Source organism: Asterias rubens, chromosome 21 (assembly GCF_902459465.1).
Source record: "Asterias rubens chromosome 21, eAstRub1.3, whole genome shotgun sequence".
Lineage (NCBI taxonomy): Eukaryota > Metazoa > Echinodermata > Asteroidea > Forcipulatida > Asteriidae > Asterias > Asterias rubens.
Window position 1 is genome coordinate 3,601,268 of NC_047082.1, and position 22,864 is coordinate 3,624,131.

Sequence of the window (22,864 nt, forward strand, 5' to 3'; positions counted from 1 at the left end):
AGGCATTCTCAGTTGACTCTGATTGTACCCATTACACCACATCCCGTACAATACATAGTAGTGATGTAAAATCGTGAAAAAAATCACTCTCTTGTCCGAGTCGTGGTGGCATTTTCACTCTTTTTGAGAACGAAAGGGGAACTTAACCCTAAATACCCGTCTTTCAATAGTTGTCCGACATATAAATATGGGCCTACAATGGCACTTTGCAAAAGAGTGATGTGGCGGGGAAAAGAAGAGAGTGTTTGTTTAGTGTCACTCTTTGTTTACCCCCGAAAAGTGACATTTTTAAAAACATTGAAATTGCAGGGCCCTTTTTTCAAGCACTTTCACGTCTGGAATGCTACATTTGCTGTCATTATTTCCATACAAATATAAGTCTGACATAACTGAAGTTTGGTATTTTTGCATCCCCTTTTCATCACATAAAAAGTTGATGAAATTCTCCCAATAATCGCCATGAATCAAAAACGCAATATCACGAAACACGCAGGGAGCGTTACCTAAATCTTTATGCAAAACACACTTTTGCTTGTTACTGGTATTCGGCTGCTATCTGCGGTTTATCCTGAAAATCACGGGGAATTTTTTGGGGGTTGGTGATCCTATTTTTATCAAGGCAAACATTTCAGGCTGAGCAATTTTTTTGTGCTTAGCAGCTCAATGAAATTTGGCCCAGGTCTAGTGCTGTCTGTATAATAAAAATGTGCCAAAATAAGAGACAAGTAGAGGTCACACTCACCAGGTACCTCCATGAACCAGATTATAGTTCCCTTTATAACATCAATAGCACTGGGCATTTCTGGTAGCAGTATTCCAACATTATGCATGAAACAGAAAACCTGTGAACATTTTTACTGAATTGGTCATCGAAGTTGCAAGAGAATCGAATAATTAAAGAAAAAGACACCCTTTTTTAACAATGAGGCTTTGGCCCTGAAGTCTTTTTAGACCTCTTTCTCAAAAACTATGTTCAGGGAGCCGTTTCTCACAATGTTCGTTTTATATACCAAGAAAGTTTTATTTTAACAATATTTTTTTGAGCAATTATTTTATGCTAACAATTATTTTGAGCAATTACCAAGTTTGTTTACTTGTTGTTAATGTTTACATGTGATACTGGTCCACACACGCCCTCACTCGGTCAAACATACGGTGAATATATGGTGACGGTCGTTTGCGGGATTGTCGCATTAAAACACCAATGTAGCGACTAGTTATTCGAGCCAGCCTTGAATTCAGTCCCTTCTTATTGCCAGGCAGAAATAAAAAAATGATGGCGTCCGCACGAGTTTTTGGAGCTTTAAAAGCTGTTTCCCGTGCTTCGCTGACTTCTACATCGGGTATGTAATATAAGGAAAGAAAAGGGACGTACAACTAGATCAAGTTTATTCACAAATACTTAAGATGTTGTGGTTCAATATGTGAATATTTCGGAGTTTAAAAATGCCGGTAGGTGTGTGGGAAAAAATAAATGTGATTCATTCCTACGAACGATCCCCCATCGAAAAAGACGTCTGCTAATTTCTTATGTAAATGATTGTTCAGTAATGCGACGGTGGCTATCTAACTCTGGTCAACCTAGGAGGAAGAAAATCAACTCGGTCCCACTCCCAAGTCAACTCGTTCTCTACACATTTCGGTCTCTAGTCATCATTTAGTTAGAATAATTAGTTGCGAAAACGTAACCCTCCTCCCGACGGCCGCCAGGCCGGAGGGTTATGAGAGGTTCGAGCGGCAACGGTTAATCTGGTCCAACACTAGCCCTGGTAGGGCGTCAGTCAGTGCCACTGCACTGACGTCCTGGGTATAAAGGTTCTTTACAATGCGAACACAAGTTTGACTACAATTTTCTTTATTTTTTACCTGATTTGAGAAGCTGAAATTCCGTTCATATATTCATAGTGTCCCTCACTATATTCTCAACGAGTTCACAGCTAACAAAAATATCCATGGAAGAAATTATATCAAAAAATATGTCGAAGTTCTGCACTGGCAATGTTGATCATCGTGTATCAATGGATAGTGAGAGCCCAAGTTTTTGTCCATTTTTCTTCGAAATATTTCCTAAAATGGTGTTTTGAGTATTATGGCAGGCTGCATTAGACATTGCGGATTAAGTTTGTACCCTCAGAATTTGTGTCATGATTTTTGTAAGTGGTAAAAATAGGGCAAATCTTGTGACTAGCTGTCGAAATTGTACGTGTTGGACCAGATTAACCGTTGCCGCTCGAACCTATCTCGTAACCCTCAGGCCTGGCGGCCGTCGGGAGGAGGGTTATGTTATCGCAACTAAAAAATAATAAGATTAATTTTTAACCTTACCAACTTATCATGGGATAACTTTCCGTATTGGGCGCCACCACCTTTTATAACTCATTTTTACAAAAAGGGATCTCATAAAGGTAAATTAGATACTATATTTTTATAAAAAAGGTCCAAGTCAAACATGTCAAGAAATTCGCTCAGCCCCAGTAGCCAGTGAGTCTATCAAGGACTGCTGGGATGGGCTAACCGCTTGCACAGATTCTTGTTCAGGAAGTACGTCATGCATACCCAGTGCATAGAAATATGGTGGTGCAGTGTGAGTGTGATGCATGATGGGACTGCGCATTATTAAAGCAATGACAGTGCATGATACGTTTGCCCATCCCAGCGCCTTTCCGTTAAAGCAAGACGCTGGGGACGAGTGAAGTCAAGACAGACTTACAGACTGACATGACTGAGGAGAGTACAGCGCACCAGCCGTTGATTAAATGTTGGTTGATCATGATCTGATCAGCCCTTGCTTTTTCGGGTGGCACGGTTGGCTTGTGTGTAAAGTGCTCGCCTCTCACCAAGGTGACACCGGTTCGATTCCTGGTAGGGGCCATATGTGAGTTGAGTTGTGCGTTGGTTCTCTGCTGTGCCTCGAGGGTTTTCCAGACTATCCGGTTTTCCTCCCTCAGGAAAAAATCAAACACTTTCGATCTTGGCTGTGCTCCGTGGTCATAATGGGTTGATGTGGCTGGCAGCTGAATGCGCCCTTGCATGCCTGCTTCTCCAACATGTTGTAGCCGCGTCCTTCGCAATTCAGCTCTTAGCTGCGAGTAAGGACGATTAGCCCCCCAAATTATTACTATTATTATAAATTATTATTTTCTAACCATAGCTGTTTCTCACTAGATTATTATTTGTTATTTTGTTTTGTAATTAAGGTTGTCGTTGTGGAGCAACGCAAAGATATTTCTCCATGTCTTCAGCCCTTGCAGGTAAGTGTTTGCTTCAGACATGGATAAACTAGTTGGATGGTCAGAAGATATTTTAGCAGTCACCTTTCAAATTGTAAATGTCTTCAAAAATCTATCTTGCATTTTTGGGGGTATTTTGTTTCAGCCCCCCTACTTGGTACTTGGTGGTTATCCTCCTGAAACTTCCGCTGGGGAACTTGACAAGGAGGTCAGGAGAGCGTCGTCTAATTCGGTTTTTGTTGTTGTTTAGATTGTGAATGTAATTTCTTTTGAAGATTTGGTGGGATTTGGAATCTATAAGGGATTGTTGAAGATTGGCTCTTCATGCCAACACCAAAATAACAGTGACAAAACAAGTCAGAATACGAATATTTTTAATTATAATTAATTTTTTTAAATGTTGATGTTTGTCTGTAGCTGCTGTGCACCTCTGAAAAAAACAGTGTGTCACTGAGAGGTCTCCCCAGGGTAAAGAAGAAATAAATAAATAAAAAACAAGTTTCTGAGAATCCTTGTTCTCACAACTAGAAACAATACATGAAATTAGTTGTGTTGCAGTGAACTGTTGTGTAACGAGTAGTGTTTGATCTATGCCTATGATATTTATTCACAGGGCTGGGGAAAATACTCATAAAGCCTGGTTCATACTTCCTGCGAATGCGATACGAATGTTGACGTCACAAATTCGCAACGAAATTCGCACTGAGTTGAGTTGACCGCAACTCACTTGCGAATATCGCTGCGATAGGAGGGTTGTGACGTCAAATTCATGTCAAATTTGCTTCTCATTCGCAGGAAGTATGACCCGGGCTTTATACAGTGCTAACACACATCAGTTTATTGGTAAAAAACAAAACTAATATTCTTTATCCCTGATGAAAATTTAACATCAATTATATAGAGTTTGATCTGTTTTTCAATTCTGCAGCAAATAAACACATCAACTGTGATGTTCAAGATGGAATTGCTGTATTACGAATGAACTCTCCAGACTCAAAGGTAAAATGAAGTTGTGTATATTAATCTTGTACATATTAAAAATTTGTTTAAATGCAGTTTGCTTTAAAGGCAGTGGACACTATTGGTAATTAATCAAAATAATTATTGGGATAAAACCTTTCTTGGTGACGAGTAATGGGGAGAGGTTGATGGAATAAAACATTGTGAGAAACGGCTCCCCTGAAGTGCCATAGTTTTCGAGAAAGGAGTAATTTCCACGAATTTGATTTCGAGACCTCAGATTTAAAACTTGAGGTCTCGAAATCAACCATCTAAACGCACACAACTTCGTGTGACAGGGGTGTTTTTTCTTTCATTATTGTCTCGCAAGTTCGATGACCGATTGAGCTCAAATTTTCACAGGTTTGTTATTTTATGCTTATGTTGAGATACACCAACTGTGAAGGCTAGTCTTTGACAATTACCAATAGTGTCCACTGTCTTTAAAAGTATCGTTTGTTTAGATGATTTGCAGGGTCAAGAGTACTTGCCAAACTCCAACAAGTGGATTAAACACAAAGCTGGCAACAGCCAATTTATATGATGACAAATTGCATGAATCAAGAAATTGTGATTCAGTAACTAGACAACAATTCTTCTTATAATCATTGTGAAATCAGTGATTAGCTCGGTTTGATAATGATAAATAGAGGCTTCTTATATATATAGCGCTCAAATTCATCACTCAGTGATGTTCATGTTGCTCCTACATTATCACCCCTGGTTAGTGGGCCATTTATTTCATTCCATAAACCATCTCAGCTCCCCATTGGTTAAGTGTCTAGCTTAAGGACACAAGTGTAACGGCTGGGGATTCGAACCCACACTCTGCTGATCTGAAACACCAGAGTTTGAATTCTGTGCTGTTAACCGCTTCGCAACGACACTTCCGAACGCACAACCTTGTAATTTGCAAGTGCAGCAGTCTAACCAGTGTTTTTCTAAGCAGTGGTTATCTTTGTGGGTTTTTTTTTTTGCAGGTGAACACCTTGTCTAGAGAGTTCAATGCTGAGGTAGAGCAAGTAATGGGTGATGTCTTAGTCAACGATGGAGTCAAAGGAATCGTTGTTATCTCATCCAAACCGGATTGCTTCATTGCGGGAGCAGACATTAAGTTAGCTAGTTTCTTTTTTATACAGATAGAGGCCCATTTTCACTAAGCCTGTAGACATTCAAATTGCTAAGCTTGGAAATATTGCTAACCGAAATCCAAACCAAATTGCTCCATTGCTGGAGCAGACATCAAGTAAGCTAGTTTCTTTTTTATGTAGATAGAGGCCCATTTTCACTAAGCCTGTAGGCATTCAAATTGCTAAGCTTGGAAATATTGCTAACCGGAATCCAAACCAAATTGCTTCATTGCTGGAGCAGACATTAAGTAAGCTAGTTTCTTTTTTATGTATCAAGGCCCATTTTCACTAAGCCTGTAGACATTCAAATTGCTAAGCTTGGAAATAATGCTAACCTGAATCCAACTAAATTGCTTCATTGGGTGAGCATCAAGGCCCATTTTCATGAAGCCTGTAAGTAGGCATTAAAATTGCTAAGGTTTGAAAAATGCTAAGCAGCATTATGATATTAGCACTATGATATTAGCGAAAATGCCATATTGATTGTTAATATTAATAGTCCGGACTTTTGATGTGCACATATCTAGCCAGATGTGTGTACAAGGCGCAGTAAAACCAAAAGCAAATGAAAGAAAACAAAAAATAGTCCTTGGAAACCTTTGCATAAGGGTATTTTGAGAAGATATTTTAATTTTGTGGTACAAAGACAAGTTCTAAGATTAAATGGTAGAGGGTTCCAGATGCGTGGCGCAGCTGAAGAAAAAGACCTGTAACCCCAGTTGTGTCGAGACTAGGGTTCAATGAGGAGAAGCATGGAACTTGATCGAAGATTCCTTGAAGGAGTGTAAACTTGAAGTAGTTCTGAGATATAGTGGGGAGCCTTGCCGTTAAGTGATTTGTGGACAGTGAGCATCAGCTTGAAGATGATTCGTTGAGAGATAGGGAGCCAGTGATGTTGTTTCAAAATGGGGGTGATAGAACATGATTTTCTCAACAGTGTCACGATGCGTGCTGCAGTGTTTATTAGCTTATTGGCTTTTATGGGGAATGGGGATTTAATTTTAAAAAGTACAACTATGCTCTGAGATAAAAGATTTTGATGAAGATTTTGATGAAGTTTAGATTTGATAGTAATGTATAACTCTACGTCCTTTGATTGTTATTTTCACAGTATGCTGGCATCATGCAAGTCCGCTGAAGAGGTAAATAGAAACAAAACTTTCATTTTAATCTTGGATTGGTATAAACAAATATCTATAGAATGGTCTATTAACAAAAATTGACATTAAAATGTCCACCAGGTTTAACAGATATAACAACTATAAATGATGTGATGTTGATTTTCAGATTGTTGAGTTGTCCATGAATGGTCAGAAGCTACTAGCTCGAGTGGAAAGCAGCCCTAAACCAGTTGTAGCAGCAATCATGGGGACATGTCTAGGTGGAGGTCTTGAGGTATGTATACCTGCCTTGAGTGTACGTCAGGATCCTTACAGATGTACCTTTGACCTTTGAGATTCACAGTCAAAATGCTACATACATGTATTCATATAAACTAACAATATAAACCACAAAGGAAACTGACTGGGTAAATTTTGGAATGATTTTGGAGGTTGAACAAAGAATTGACTAGAATGGGATTTGAACCCACGACCTCGGGATAAACATCACCTCGGACCAATCAAAACACAGATATGGAAAGCTTACGTCATAAAATTATCTTAAGGCAATTTGGTACAACTCAAAACTTGTTCCGCTGTTACTTTTATAAATCTTGGATTTATGTGCAAATTATGAAACAAAATGTCAACTTCATCATATATGACCACTGTAGTATCTTGCCTTGTAGAAAGGCCAAAGCATGTACAAGTTTACACTTGTAAAAAAAAAGCTCAATTGGTTGATAGTACACTTATTATGTGTTTCTGTTTGATGCAGGTTGCTTTGAGTTGTCACTATAGAATAGCTGTTAATAACAGTAAAACAATGCTGGCTGTACCAGAGGTCATGCTTGGTCTACTCCCTGGTGCTGGAGGTACGCAACGACTGCCCAAACTGGTGAGTTGTCTTAAAAAGTAAGGTTTACGTGAGGCCTGGAATTACACGCAGGACCATGACCTTCATTGCCCCTGGCCTTGGTCTTGATGCCCCTTCAAAAGTTTTCCATCGACTTTAAGATTGTCCAAATGGACGTGCCCTTTGCAAAATGAATAAAATGGCCTTGCCCTTTCAAAGCCTGATACGTTTGGTAATCACTCTTAAAATTGATGGCAATAAAAACTATTGGTTAGAAATCAAAAACAGTCAGCAAACTCTGTATAATACCCTCTTTATTTCAGATCGGTGTACCTAATGCATTTGATATGATGCTAACTGGTAAGAACATACCCGCTAAGAAATCAAAGTCCATGGGCCTGGTTGATCGACTTGTTGAACCACTTGGTAAGTTAATCAAATGTTCCACTTCGTCTACCCAACCTTGTACCTTCTGTCAGTGCAGGGAATTCTGTGCTTAGGGCAAGCCTATTTCACGGGTTAGCGGCGAATTTTGGCGTCTGCGTGTGCGTGCTCCACGTTACTAGGCATTCTTCGCTTACATGGCTAGCACAGAAATGCGGAGCTTGCAAGTAAGTGGGGAATCGTGATCGTAAGCGCAGAATTCGGCGGTAAGCAGAGCCATGAAATTGGGCCCAGGCTTGTTCTCATCCTAATACTGTGGCTGTGCCAAGATGTAGAACAAAGAGCTACTGCAGTAGCTTTTTCCCTCGTACTGCATCTCTTTGTAACTCCTTGCCTGATGCATGTTTCCCTTCATCCTATGATCTTCCATCTTTCAAGAGGAATATCAATTCATACCTTCAGCTCCACTGGGTTTCTGCATGTCTATGTTTTCTTCTTGGTAGCCCTTTACGTAGAGTGGCTTTTAGCATTGACTTAGGCGAACTTGCATAAAATCAAAGATTAAGTTTTAAAAAAATGTTAAATAACTTTGAAATAGATTATGATTTGAAAATCAGTACACCCTGACGTAAAGTTCACTGACCAAAACAATTTGGCCGTTAACCATAAACAGATCCCGATCACGACATAGGTACTTCTCTAGATAATTCATGTTCTTAAGATATGCAGCCTTCATTTTAATTTCAATTAATGGAACTAAGTAGTCTTTGTAATTTGATCAACATAATTTAATTGTTATGCTTCAGGATATTTCATTTTTAAAAGAATTCCATTGAAGTTTGTATAAAGTTTGTAATCGCGGCCATCTTGAAACCAAAGCCTAACCGAGCCAACTATTCGGTTACTGTTTGGTCGGAACAGCCTGGTCACCGCAGTAAACCGAACACGCGTAAACATTTAACCAATGACCAGATATCAAACATGTTTCTGGTTGTAGTTGCCAGAATGTACTCCTATTAATCAATGATTGTATGGGCTTCATTTACACAGCTCCTGTGTCTAAAACAACTGTATTGGGGATAAATATTCTTTTTATTTATAGCTTTACCATTGTGTGTAAGGGTTAAACCCAAATAATATATTATTTGGTGTGTAAGCACTGTATACTCCTGAGTTCCGTGAACAAAATCACAGGCATATTACAAACCCATGACCTTTTCCAATCTCGAGCAGTTGTCTTACCAACTGGTAACAGCAAGTGAGGCAGTTCACGACAGTGCTTACACTGGCGGTGTAAGGGAAAAACCAAAAATATTCTTTATCCCTGATGCAAAGTTAAATATCATATTTCTGAGTTGTTCAACTCTTACAATATTTTATATCTCAGGTCCAGGGCTGATGTCACCACAGGACAGGACATTGCAGTATCTTGAACAAGTAGCTGTAGAAGCAGCCAAGTAAGTTTAACTAATAAAACATGGAGGCGTGCCCAGGCCAAGTGGTCAAGCGGAGTGAGATTTCAATCCTAGGCCCTATTTCATAGAGCTGCTTAAGCAGAAAATACTGCTTAGAAAGTTTTGATGCTTAGCCAAAAATGGGTAGGGCATTAGTCCCAATAATGTGAACTATATGGACTTTTGGCTGGTAACAATTTTCTGCTTAGCAATATTTTTCTGTGCTTAGCAAGTTTTTTGTACTTACACACCTTATAAAAATTGGGCCCTAGTCTTGACACTTAACCGTTACAAGACACTTGTTGGTTTGTCCTTAAGATGGGATAAAAAGCCATATATCTTGTGTGTTCTGTAATGCGTGTAACAGAACACATTGTTAAGTGAAGGGGTTCACCCTGTAGTTTCTGATGTGGTTGGCATTTCCATGTGCACACTCGATCCAATTTACTTTCTTTTTTTTTCAGAGCAGCTATCATTTCTCTGCATTGGTTCTTGTTTGTTTGTTTGTTCGTTTGTTTGAATGATCTTCCCATCAAGGGAACTTGGCAGACTCCCACAAAGGGATATAAACACCAAGCTGGCAACAGCCAATCTCTCTCACAAACATTGGTTCAACGTCTATAATTATGAATTACACTAATCAAGAAATTGTGATTCAGTAACTAGCTGACATTACTATTCTAGTCATTGTGAAATCAGCGGTTCTGGGGTTCAAACCCACCATCTTGTGATTGCAAGTCCTGCAGTCTGACCAGTTGACCACGGTGACTTCTATTTCTTCACTTTTGGACAAGCTGAAACATTTTTAGAATGACTATTATCTTTATTGTTCTTTGTGTACAGGGACATAGCCTCAGGAAAACTGAAGACGGAGAAAGTGAAAGGTTTTATGCAGAGTGAGTACAAAACACTGGCTTGATGATTGAGGGATAGAATCTCATCTAAGCGCCACTCATTAATACCCAATACAATTTGCTATTACTACATGTGCCACATGTGATAGTTGATGCTCATGTCGGCTTGAAGCCTTTGCACAGTGTATTTGCGGTCACCGCTTTCAACATCAAGCCTCAATTTCTGGAGCCGGTTCGTCCCAGGATCGGCTCCACAGAGTCTTTTATATTTGGGACTCGGTCTGTTAAATTCGGAACCGACAAAAGCGGGTACCCGGTTCCACAGAAGAGTGGAACCGCCGGTCCGGTTTTCAATTTGGAACCGGGTAGAACCGGGTAACCGAAGGAACCGCCCAAGCTTATTTACACCAATTTACTTACACAGAGCTCAATCTATTAGTACCCGCATTTAATGATTTGTACACATGCGGGTACACAACCCAATGGCCACAAAACAGGATTTTCCAAAAGTTTTTGACAAACTTCGAAAACTCCCTTAACAAACAGATTATCTCAAGGCCTACTTGCAATATTTGTTGGGCTTTCTAACTAAAGGGCATTTATAAACAGGTATTAAAGAGTAGGGACTCATTCTTAAACAGCCGTTTAAAACCTTGCGGGGTCGTGGCCATTCAATAAAGGCCTTCGACTCGGGTCTTTATCGCTCAACCCTGCCTGTTTTAAACAGCCGTTTAAGAACTTGCGCCACTCTTTTATTACAAAACACTGGTATGATTGCCAGAGCTTTACTATATTGACTATTGGTCTGTTATCATTTTGTTGTTGCTATTAACAGAGGCCCAAGACTACGTAATGGGATTAGGATTTGTAAAGAATCAAATCTACAAGAAGGTTCATGGTATGGTGATGAAGAATACTAAAGGGTTGTATCCGGCTCCTCTTAAGATCATTGATGTAAGTCACTCACTGATTACCAATAGTTTAACCAGAAAAGATAAACTAGTTTAAAGACACTGGACACCTTTGGTAATTGTCAAAAGACCCGTCTTCAAACTTGGTGTATCCCAACATACATGCATGCATAAAATCACCAACCTGTGAAAATTTGAACTCAATTGGTCGTCGAAGTTGCGAAATAATAATGGAAGAGAAAAACACCCTTGTCGCACAAGTTATGTGCTTTCAGATGCTCGATTTTGAGACCTCATGCAGTTAACAGAAAAAAGAGTAGTGACTCATTCTTAAACACCGTTTAAAACCTTGCAGGGTCGTTGCTGTGCGATAAAGCCCCTCGACTTCGGCTTGGGCTTATTTTACATGGCAACGACCCTGCCAGTTTTAAACGGCCGTTTAAGAACTCTTCGCTACCCTTTTATTTCCTTATTTAGACACTACCTGTTTATTCATTATGATTACTCGTTGAACTTGATTCTTTAGGTTGTGAAGACCGGTTTGGAGCAAGGCCCGGAGGCGGGATATCTTGCTGAAGCTCAGACGTTCGGAGAGTTAGGAATGACACCTCATGCTAAAGGACTCATGGGTCTATACACTGGACAGGTCAGTCTTTATCAAAACATCAGAGAAAACTAGACAAGTTAAAGACGCTTGACACTATTGGTAAATGTCCAAGACTAGCCTTCACAGTTGGTGTATCTCAACATATGCATAAAAAACAAACTTGTGGAAATTTGAGCTCAATCGGTTGTCGAAGTTGCGAGATAATAATGAAAGAAGAAAACACTCTTCTCACACGAAGTTGTGTGCTTTCAGATGCCTGATTTCGAGACCTCAAATTCTAAATCTGAGGTCTCGAAATCAAATTCGTGGAAAATTACTTCTTTCTCGAAAAACTATGTCACGTCAGAGGGAGCCGTTTCTCACAATGTTTTATACAACCAACCTCTCCCCATTACTCGTTACCAAGTAAAGTTTTATGCTAATAATTATTTTGAGTAATTACCAATAGTGTCCACTGCGTTTAAACCGAAAATCCTTCAATATCCAGGCCTGGAATTACATGGCGGCCATGGCCTTCGCTGCCCCGGGTCTTGGCCTTGGTGCCCTTCAAAAGATTCCTATTGAGTTAAAGACTTTCAAATGAAAGTGCCCTTTGCAAAATGAAAACAGCCTTGCCCTTTCAACATGTGCAAAGATGAAATGCCATGCCTGTCTTAGGCCTTGAATTTTGTTCTTAAAGGCACTTTTGGTAACTACTCAAGATATATATTACCATAAAAAGTGACTTTGTAACGAGCATTGGAGAGCTGTTGATAGTATACAACATTGTGAGAAACAACATCCTCTGGAGTAACTTAGTTTTTGAGAAAGAAGTAATTCCTCACAAAAATAATCGAATCTGAAATAGACTTCAGGCCTGAAGCATTTTTCAGGCATTGAAAGCACAGACAATTGTGCAACAGGGGGGTTTTTTCTTTCATTATTTTCTTGCAACTTCGATGACCAATTGGGCCAAAATTTTCACTTACATTTTGTTGTTTTATGCGTGTTAAGATACACTAAGTGAGAATATTGGTCTTTGACATCTACCAAAGGTGTCTAGCCATCGATTTAACCAAACTCTTCCTAACTTAGGATTAATCTTAGGACTTGGGACGGGTACGGTTCCGTATCCAAATGCGTAGGACGCATTGAACCCATCCTAAGTTAGGACGGATTACTTGTCCGACCTCGAGTTAGGATTAATCCTAGCGTTATGTGAAATCGGCTGCAGTGCATTTAAAACATTTTAACTTTGTTGGTTAATCTAGGTCATTTGTAAGAAGAACCGTTTCGGTACTCCACAACGCCCAGTGAAGACCCTCAGTATTCTAGGTGCCGGGCTAATGGGTGCTGGTGTAGGACAAGTCAGCATTGATAAAGGAATGCATGTTATTCTTAAAGATATGACACTAGACGGCCTGGCTAGGGGAGAGGACCAAATCTACAAAGGGTAAGTCTTTCGTAAGGCCTTGTCCCACTGCAGCGATAACGAGAACGATAACGATCACGACGCAAAGAGAATGCGTTCCATTGGTTGAATTGCTCCACGCAGAATACGCACACGCCCATTCAACCAATAGAATGCGTTCTCTTGGCGCCGTTATCATTATCGTTCTCGTTATCGCTGCAGTGGGACCGGGCCTTAAGTCTATTTGTTTATCTACTCTCATGGTATTGTCTCGTACAAATTTGTATTTATGTTTATTCAATCTATTTAGGCAGGAAGAGATAATGTTCGGCTGCCTTAGTTTTTTTTAAAGGGAAGGTACACTATTGGAAATTGTCAAAGACCAGTGTTCTAACTTGGTGTATCTCAACATGTGCATAAAATAACAAACCTGTGAAAATTTGAGCTCAATTGGTCATCAGAAATGGGAGAAAATGATAAAAGAAAAAACACCCTTGTTGGACGAATATGTGTGCTTTCAGATAGGAATAACAGACTTCTAGCTAGAAGTCTTTTATTATTTTAGTGAGAAATAACCTCTATTTAAAAATCTATGCTACTTCAAAGGGAGCCGTTTCTCAAAATGTTTTATACTATCAACAGCTCTCCAATGCTCGTTACTAAGTCAGTTCTTAAGTTAATATTTGTTTTGAGTAATTACCAATTGTGTACCTTCCCTTTTAGTTATAAATCTATGAGTATTTCATGACAAATGAAAATTATTTGATGGTTTCATTTTGGGAGTATTAGATTAAACTTGAGATGCATTTGTGTCACCTTTACAGGTTGAATAAGAAGGCAAAAAGAAGGAAGATTACAACGTGAGTATCCACCCTTCAAATCCTTATAAAATGATAATGATACCATTGTGTATACCATTGTGGCGTGCCGTGGCCTAGCAGCTTAGATCACGGAACTCAAGCTCTACTGTTTCTGACCAGCAGAGTGCAGGTTTGATTTCCAGTCATGACACTTGTGTTCTGAAGCAAGACACTTTAAACCATGATGCTTTGTCCTTCTGACGGGATAAAAGAACCCCAGTGCAGTGCAAAAGGAATATTGTTGACCCAATGACCCTAACCCTAACCTATGGGGTGTCGTGCCTGATGGATAAGAGCACCGAACTCAAGCTCTGCTGTTTCTGACCAGCAGAGTGCAGGTTTGATTTCCAGTCATGACACTTGTGTTCTGAAGCAAGACACTTTAAACCATGATGCTCTGTCCTTCTGATGGGATAAAAGAACCCCAGTGCATCGCTAAAGGAATATTGTTGACCCAATGACCCTAACCCTAACCTATGGGGTGTCGTGCCTGATGGATAAGAGCACCGAACTCAAGCTCTGCTGTTTCTGACCAGCAGAGTGCAGGTTTGATTCCCAGTCATGACACTTGTGTTCTGAAGCAAGACACTTTAAACCATGATGCTTTGTCCTTCTGATGGGATAAAAGAACCCCAGTGCAGCGCAAAAGGAATATTGTTGACCCAATGACCCTAACCCTAACCTATGGGGTGTCGTGCCTGATGGATAAGAGCACCGAACTCAAGCTCTGCTGTTTCTGACCAGCAGAGTGCAGGTTTGATTTCCAGTCATGACACTTGTGTCCTGAAGCAAGACACTTTAAACCATGATGCTCTGTCCTTCTGATGGGATAAAAGAACCCCAGTGCAGCGCAAAAGGAATATTGTTGACCCAATGACCCTAACCCTAACCTATGGGGTGTCGTGCCTGATGGATAAGAGCACCGAACTCAAGCTCTGCTGTTTCTGACCAGCAGAGTGCAGGTTTGATTTCCAGTCATGACACTTGTGTCCTGAAGCAAGACACTTTAAACCATGATGCTTTGTCCTTCTGATGGGATAAAAGAACCCCAGTGCAGCGCAAAAGGAATATTGTTGACCCAATGACCCTAACCCTAACCTATGGGGTGTCGTGCCTGATGGATAAGAGCACCGAACTCAAGCTCTGCTGTTTCTGACCAGCAGAGTGCAGGTTTGATTCCCAGTCATGACACTTGTGTTCTGAAGCAAGACACTTTAAACCATGATGCTCTGTCCTTCTGATGGGATAAAAGAACCCCAGTGCATCGCTAAAGGAATATTGTTGACCCAATAACCCTAACCCTAACCTATGGTGGATTTCACGAAGAGTTATAACTAGTCATATCTCAATTTTCATGTAGGACGAGTTACTCGGCCGACGTTAGGACTAGCCGTACGGTTTGTATGTCTCTTGTTACTAGTCCTAACTCTTTGTGAAATCGACCCAAGGGCACTAAGGCGACGCTCGAAAACACAAATGGCATTCTGAGTCAACTCGGCTTTGATTTTATGCAAACATTCAAATTTTTAGTAGTGGTTTAATAATTGATATAATTTTGTTGTAGATTTGAGAGAGATAGTCTGATGTCCAACCTGAGTGGTCAGATCGACTACAAGAACTTTGGCCAATGTGACATGGTGATCGAAGCTGTGTTTGAAGATATCAATATTAAACACAAAGTCATCAAAGAAGTAGAAGCAGTAAGTTGTGACTATTAGTCCATTATTGTCCTGGGTTTAGAGCGCCCTCTTTGTCAACAATTGTCACAGGTTTAGAACGCCCTCTTTGTCAACAATTGTCACAGGTTTAGAAAGCCCTCTTTGTCAACAACTGTTCAGGGTTAAGAATAGCCTGAACATCTGTCGTCACACTTCGAGGCTCGTGAATAACGCCCAGAGACCTGCCTCGAGACCAACATGTATATTCACCTTTGACCTACCCTCATGTCATATAGTGATACGCAGTCAAATTCTATTGCGAACGTGACAGCAGCTACTGTTTGGGCATCTATATGTCACTACACGCTTATCAAATGATAGCATTGTTTCCAATGGAATCACTGGATTTAGCGGCAGGGACCTGTCTTTATCCTTGCGGATATTTAAAGACAGGAGCCCAGTCTAGGTTTAGAAAGCCCCATTGTTTATCCAATAGTATGACCATGTTGTCAAGTGCACTGGGATATATAGCAGGGAGCTGATGTGGTTTAAGGGATAAAATAATCGTCCCAGTGACCAGAGTATGAATGTTCCTGTGCCATGAGCGTCAAAATTGATGGATACTGGTGCTATGAAAATGTTCATTATTATTTCATTTGATCACATCATGCAACAGAGAGATCTTTTTCCTTTTTGCCGGTAACTCCTCGAGTCTGACCACGTCCCGTAGCCTTAGATATCAAGGGTCTTTCACAGTATCTTCGCTGTTCCCAAAAGCTCCGCCTTCTGCAACAGATCTACCCTATTTCATCAAGATGTTTCCCTAGTACTTTCGAAATGATGTAATTCAACATAAACATTTTACAATAACCAAGTTTCTTTGATCCCTTTAGGTGATTCCAGAGACGTGTATATTTGCATCTAACACATCCGCTCTACCCATCACTAAGATTGCAGAAGCCAGTAAGAGACCAGATAAGGTAAACACAACATTCATAGTGATTGTACAACCATGGTCGAGTTGAATTTGATTTTGAGACCTCAGAATTAGATTTTGAGGTCTCGAAATCAAGCATCTAAAAGCACACAACTTTGTGTGACAAGGGTGTTTTTCTTTCATTATTATCTCGCAACTTCGACAACCAATTGCATATGTTGAGATACACCAAGTGAGAAGACTGGTCTTTGACAATTACCAATAGTGTCCAGTGTCTTTAATAGATTTCCAACGTATTTACGCTTTTTAACAAAAGGGCATTTATGAATGGGAATTAAAGAGAAGTAACTCGATCTTAAACATGTTAAACGGTCATTTAAAACCTTGCAATACTTATGTTACTTGGACCATGATAGGTTGGCTATGACAGGATTAGTTAATGCAGGGTCATGGCCGAGCAATAAAGGACCTCGCCTTCGGCTTTCCATGGAATGAAACAAAAAATCAGTCAATCATTTATTTTTATATTGACAGGTTATCGGCATGCATTACTTCTCACCCGTGGATAAGATGCAGTTATTGGAGATCATTACCACAGATAAGACGTCTAAAGACACGGCAGCATCGGCCGTAGCTGTAGGTCTTAGACAAGGCAAAGTGGTTATTGTCGTCAAGGATGGGCCTGGATTCTATACCACCAGGATATTGGGACCAATGCTGTCAGAGGCTGTCAGAGTATTGCAGGTAAGGATTCATTTATCCCTTCATGGGGGGAGGGGGGGGGCAAGGGTTCTGAGCTCCTGTCACCTCTGATTACTCCACTGCCACACAGCAGTATTGGCCGCAGCTGTGGGTCTGAGGCAAGGCAAAGTGGTTAATGTAGTCAAGGATGGCCCTGAATGATACACATTTCTCTGCGTTGTGCGGTCCAAAAAGTGAAGCGACATTTTTGAAGGAAAAAAACAGCGTCATTGTTTTTTTATGTTTGCCACTGTGTTATCTTCTGCTCACATTGCACATAATTCACTCATGTAATATTGGTCTGGCCGCAGCAATGTATAACGTAAATCTTATTTTTATTGTGTTTTATTTTCTTTCTTAAAATTTTGTTCGTATCTTGCCGTTCAAAATACCATTCTGTGATTGGACCGGAAACGTTTGACTGTTTTTAAACAAGATGTGTTAATTTGCTTCTTGTAGGAGGGAGTGAGTCCTAAGGATCTAGATAAGATGAGTACATCCTTTGGTTGGCCAGTAGGCACAGCAACCTTAGCTGATGAGGTCGGTATTGATGTAGCGGCTCATGTGGCTGAATTCTTGGGAGGCTCATTTGGTGAGCGTTTTGGTGGCGGTAACATCGATGTGCTGAAAGATATGGTCAAGGCTGGATATCTTGGTAAGTGAAATATAATGCCATATGTTTTGCTCTAATATAATAAAGAACACTTAGTAGAGCGTTGGTATCCGCCTAAAGAAGGCGCTCGTGGCGCTTGAGGAGAGGAAGACAAATTAGGACTGAGGATTGTGTGAGTATGCTTGTTTGAACAGGTGAGATTTTAAGTTTGTCTTGAATGTTGTGATGAATGGAGATGATTTGACAGTCAGTGGTACATGTAGTTGGTTCCACACCCGGGATGATGCTACAGAAAAGGACCTATTGCCCTATAAAGAGTGGAAGTTCCGGGCTTATGAAGCATCATGAGCTCATTAGAACGCAGTCTGGTGTCAAAAACACATGTTGGGTATGTTTTGGTTACATTGGAAAATTAGATTGAATATTATTTTTGTTTAACTGTTCGTTTTCGGACCCCATGTTAAATATGTGTAAAGAAAATTATCCAGCAAGCACAGGAAATAAGAGACATCTGTTTATACTGCATTTTACCATATTTTGCTGACAAAAGATGAACTCATTTTATCAATTTATTCTCACCTTTAAAAGCAATACCAGGGAAAATGTTTTTAATCTAGGGCAAAATTACAACTAAAATCAGCAGAAACAGTGTTTGTTTTTTAGCCCATGCGTATGAGCTCCCGTCATCATTCTCAACAAATATGCAAAACATAGAAGCTGCGGTTACGCGTCACGTGAACACACAAAGTGTTGACGTATCGGTATCCGTATCTTCATCCATAGCCTTGCGAAACCTCTCTTTTGAGTCCACAAAGAAATGACATTTGGGTAACGTTCAATCTTAGTGATTTTATCTTGTAATACTTACAGGTCGTAAGACTGGCAAGGGATGCTTCATGTATGGAGGGAACTCCAAGTCTAGAGAGGTGAACCCAGGAGCAGAAGAGATAATGAAGAAGTATTTGATCCCAATGAAAGGAGCGGACTCGGTAGAAGATGTCCAACTTCGTCTTGCCTCCCGTTTCGTCAATGAAGCTATCATGTGTCTTCAAGAAGGAATTCTTATCTCCCCGGTAAGTCGAGAAAGAAATATGTGGCCTAGCGGTTAAGAGCACCGGATTCAAACTCTCGTGTTTCTGTCCAGCTTAGTGTGGGTTCGACACGTTTGACCCTTGTACTGACCTCTGACACCTTCTGACATGAAAACACATCCTTTGACTTTGCACTGACCTCTGACACAAACTGACCTGAAAACAAACCCCTTTCTTGACGCATAACATTGTAGTGGCCTAGCAGTTAAGAGCACCAGGCTCAAGCTCTGGTGTTTCTGATCAGCGGGGTGTGGGGTTCTAGTCCCAGTCGTGAAAAGGCAGTGGACACTATTGGTAATTACTCAAAATAGTTGTTAGCACAAAACCTTACTCGGTAACGAGTGATGGGGAGAGGTTGGTAGTATAACACATTGTGAGAAACGGCGTCCTCTGAAGTGGAGTAGTTTTCGAGAAAGAAGTAATTTTCAACGAATTTGATTTCAAGACCTCAGATTTAGAATTTGAGGTCTCGAAATCAAGCATCTGAAAACACACAACTTCGTGTGACAAGGGTGTTTTTTTCTTTCATTATTACCTTGCAACTTCGATGACCAATTGAGCTCAAATTTTCACAGGTTTGTTATTTTATGCATATGTTGAGATACACTAAGTGAAAAGACTGGTCTTTGCCAATTACCAATAGTGTCCAGGGTCTTTAAGCAAGACACCTGCCCATGATGCTTTGTCCTTAGGATGGGACGTAAAGCTGCAGGTCCCATGTGTTGTGTTATTGCACGTAGAAGAACTCAGTGCACTTGAAATGCTTTTTGTTTTCTTAATTATATTTATTAATTATTTTCTAGGTTGAGGGAGACATTGGAGCAGTATTTGGGCTCGGCTTCCCACCATTCCATGGAGGTAAGTTCAACAAATAAAATAGTCTGGGCTTTACAAAGCACTTAATGGCAAGGCTCCCCTCTATATTTCTGAACTTCTCCAAGTTTACATCCATCAAGAAATCTTCGATCAAGTTCCATGCTTCTTCTCATTGAACCCAAGTCTCAACACTCACGGGGAGACAGGTCTTTTTCTTCAGCTGCGCCACGCATCTGGAACTCTCTACCACTTAATCTTAGAACTTGTCTTTGTACCACAACATTCAAATCTCTTCTCAAAACTTATCTATGTCACAGGTTTTCAAGGACTAATTTTTGTTGTGTCTGTTTTTTTTTTGTTTTTTTTGTTTTGTTTTTTTTCTTTTCTTTTTACTGCGCCTTGAACACCCAGCAGGGTGGTTACATGCGCATTACAAGTCTTATTATTATTATTATTATTACATTAAATTTAGTTTGTGCCGATGTATTTATAAAGCACTGTATGTAGGTAGAAAGCAAGACTGTTGTCTGAGCAATAACTCAAGAAGGACTTGGCATGCATGTATCAACTCTAAACTTGATGTGTGGATTGGCCTAGGGACCCACCAGAACTGTATTGATTGTGGACCTCTCAAGTTAAATGTAAAAGTCTTAATGTATATATAGTTGATGCTACTCGGGCCGAACTCAGCTCGAGACGTTGTACCAATGTTAGAAATTGGTCTGTGTCATCCAGGCCGATCCTGGGCAGCTTGAACCGCTTGGTCGTGTTGTAGGCCGATGGCGTTGAGGTCGTCTATAAGCTGTGATATGTAGGTGCAGTAGTCATAATGGCTAAAAGAAAAGAAATGTTGTCCGAGCTGTAACTCAATCATGGGATTAATCTCAGCGGGGAATTTGTGTTTGTCAACACACCATCCTTGTTTGCTTTTAGACTTGTTGTGTAAAACTTATGATTGTGATGTTTTTCTTTGATAGGTCCATTCCGCTTTGTCGATCACTTCGGAGCGGCCAAGTTGGTAGCTACAATGGAGAGATATCAAGGCTTGTATGGAGTCGAGTTTGCTCCCTGTCAGCTACTGAAGGACCACGCTAAGGATACAACAAAGAAGTTCTATCCGGGGTAATCCTAGTAAGACGTGTAATTAGCGGAAGATTGAAACTTTTTGTCCAAAGAGAGATTGTTATATTTGACCATCATAGATTGGGTTTAAACAAACGCGTTGGAGAAGGCAACAGGAACAACGGGAAACTTACAAAAAGTTTAGAATGGTAAAATCAGTGCAAATATGATGTTGTTATTGAAACCATAATAACAAAGTTTTAAACTTTAATCAATTTTTCATCCTGCTCTAAATGGTATCCTAGATGTTCATACCAGGGCCCAATTTCATAGAGCTGCTAAAACAGCAAATATTGCTTACAAATTTTCTGCTTAGCATAAATGAGCAGGATACAAGTCAGAAATCGTACATGTGGACTGATAGTTTGGCTGGTTTCCTAATTCCGGTAAGCATAATTTTGTTGTGCTTAGCTACTTTTTGTGCCTAAGTGGCTCTCTGAAACTGGACCCATGTCTTGAATAAGAATTTTGTTCTTGAAGGAGCACAGCAATTTTCTTCTGGTAAAGGACACTTCTCTATGAGTAAAATTTTAAATTTTTATGTGAACTGTGCAAAGCAGCAACTGTGAACAGCAGCAAACATACAGGGCACCGCGGCAATGTCTGTGGGTGCCGTGGGGTTATTTGAAAGCCTGTCATACCCAATTCAATACCCCGCATGGGTGACTCCCAAGAATGGGTTTTGGGTACCAGTACAACAAATCAAGACAATAGACTGATCCATTAGGCTTGGCTTACGGCGCACGTGTGGGCAAAGGTCACCACAGCAGCAAACACACAGGGCACCGCGGCAATGTCTGTGGGTGCCGTGGGGTTGTTTCAAAGCCTGTCATACCCAATTCAATACCCCGCCTGGGTGACTCCCAAGCATGGGTGTTGGGTACCAGTACCCATCACAACAAAACAAAACAATAGACTGATCCATTAGGCTTGGCTTACAGCGCACGTGTGGGCATGAACACAGGCGAATCTCAAATGCCATTCTGCACAACTCTACTGCCTCGCCGAGCATACACGCTCACATGTCGGACTTTTTAGTGTCAGACTTTTGGTTGTGCAATGAGTTGTGATTGGTCAATACGCAATGGGGCAGAGCTTAATGGATCGGTCGACTGCTTCAACATTGAGCTTCTCTTGTGTGATGTCTATACCAATCCCACTCGTCAGTAACTCAAGATAATATTTCCTAGGGACTTTTTGTTTTAATTCTTCCCTTATGGCAGGGTTACTCTCCATGTCAAGCAATGCAATTATTTTATTTTTTACTTGTGGTGAAAAAGTTGTTTTTGGTTTTTTAATTTAAAATCCGATGTTTACGTAAGATTTAAAAAAAGCATGAATTCCAAGACCGAATAATTTACAAGATTATCTTGAAACTGCAATGGAAGGAAGCTGAAATAATAATATACGCTTTGTGTTTATTTTCATGTTCCAGTTTAAGGTAAAATGCATTTGTTACAATTTTAGTCATCACAACTATAAAAAACAGAACACTATATTTCAGTCTGAAATTTACAAAACTATGTGAATAACTACAGCTATGTGTGCGACATTTAAAATCTGTTTGAGTAAAATCGCAAGTTCTTTTATAAAACTCAAAGACTGATTGAAATGTAATGGGGGAAAACAAGACCAAATGTTTTATAACCCAAATCGTTATGGATCTAAAGTATGTTAAACATTTTATTTACAAATAGTTTCATAGTGAGATCTAGTTGCAGTTTTTGCTGATAATTTGGTTGATCAAATTAATGACATTTGACCCTATTACCTACGGAAGTTGAAGCTGTAAATAGATAGACCCTTAGGCCTGGAATTTCATCTTGGAAAGGGCAAGGCCATTCTCATTTTGAAAAGGGCACTTCCATTGGAAAACCTTCAAGTCCATGGACAAGATTTGAAGGGGCACTATGGCCAAGACATGGGGCATCAAATGCCATGGTTTGTAAAGTCTCTCTTTAGAACTTTTCAGGCCTGCAATTTCATTTGAAATAGTAATTCCATTGGAAAATCATAAAGTCTATTGGGGCATCATAGCCAAGACCTGGGCCCAATTTCATAGAGCTGCTAAGCACTAAAATTTGCTTAGCATGAAATTTCTTCCTTGATAA

The 22,864-nt window shown here is 40.1% G+C and overlaps 1 protein-coding gene across 1 annotated transcript; it reads left to right on the top strand.

Moving 5' to 3' along the window:
- The first annotated feature begins 1,247 nt into the window (after positions 1–1,247).
- On the top strand, positions 1,248–21,657 carry LOC117304517 (trifunctional enzyme subunit alpha, mitochondrial-like). Its single transcript, XM_033789022.1, has 21 exons — positions 1,248–1,343; positions 3,198–3,251; positions 4,159–4,229; positions 5,210–5,343; positions 6,471–6,501; positions 6,647–6,754; positions 7,238–7,357; positions 7,639–7,741; positions 9,087–9,156; positions 9,997–10,049; positions 10,843–10,961; positions 11,445–11,564; positions 12,776–12,957; positions 13,740–13,775; positions 15,340–15,475; positions 16,327–16,413; positions 16,905–17,114; positions 17,571–17,766; positions 18,595–18,797; positions 19,619–19,673; positions 20,609–21,657. The coding sequence occupies exons 1-21, from the start codon at positions 1,274–1,276 to the stop codon at positions 20,755–20,757; spliced, it is 2,307 nt and encodes a 768-aa protein (XP_033644913.1). The 5' UTR covers positions 1,248–1,273; the 3' UTR covers positions 20,758–21,657.
- Positions 21,658–22,864: the final 1,207 nt, after the last annotated feature.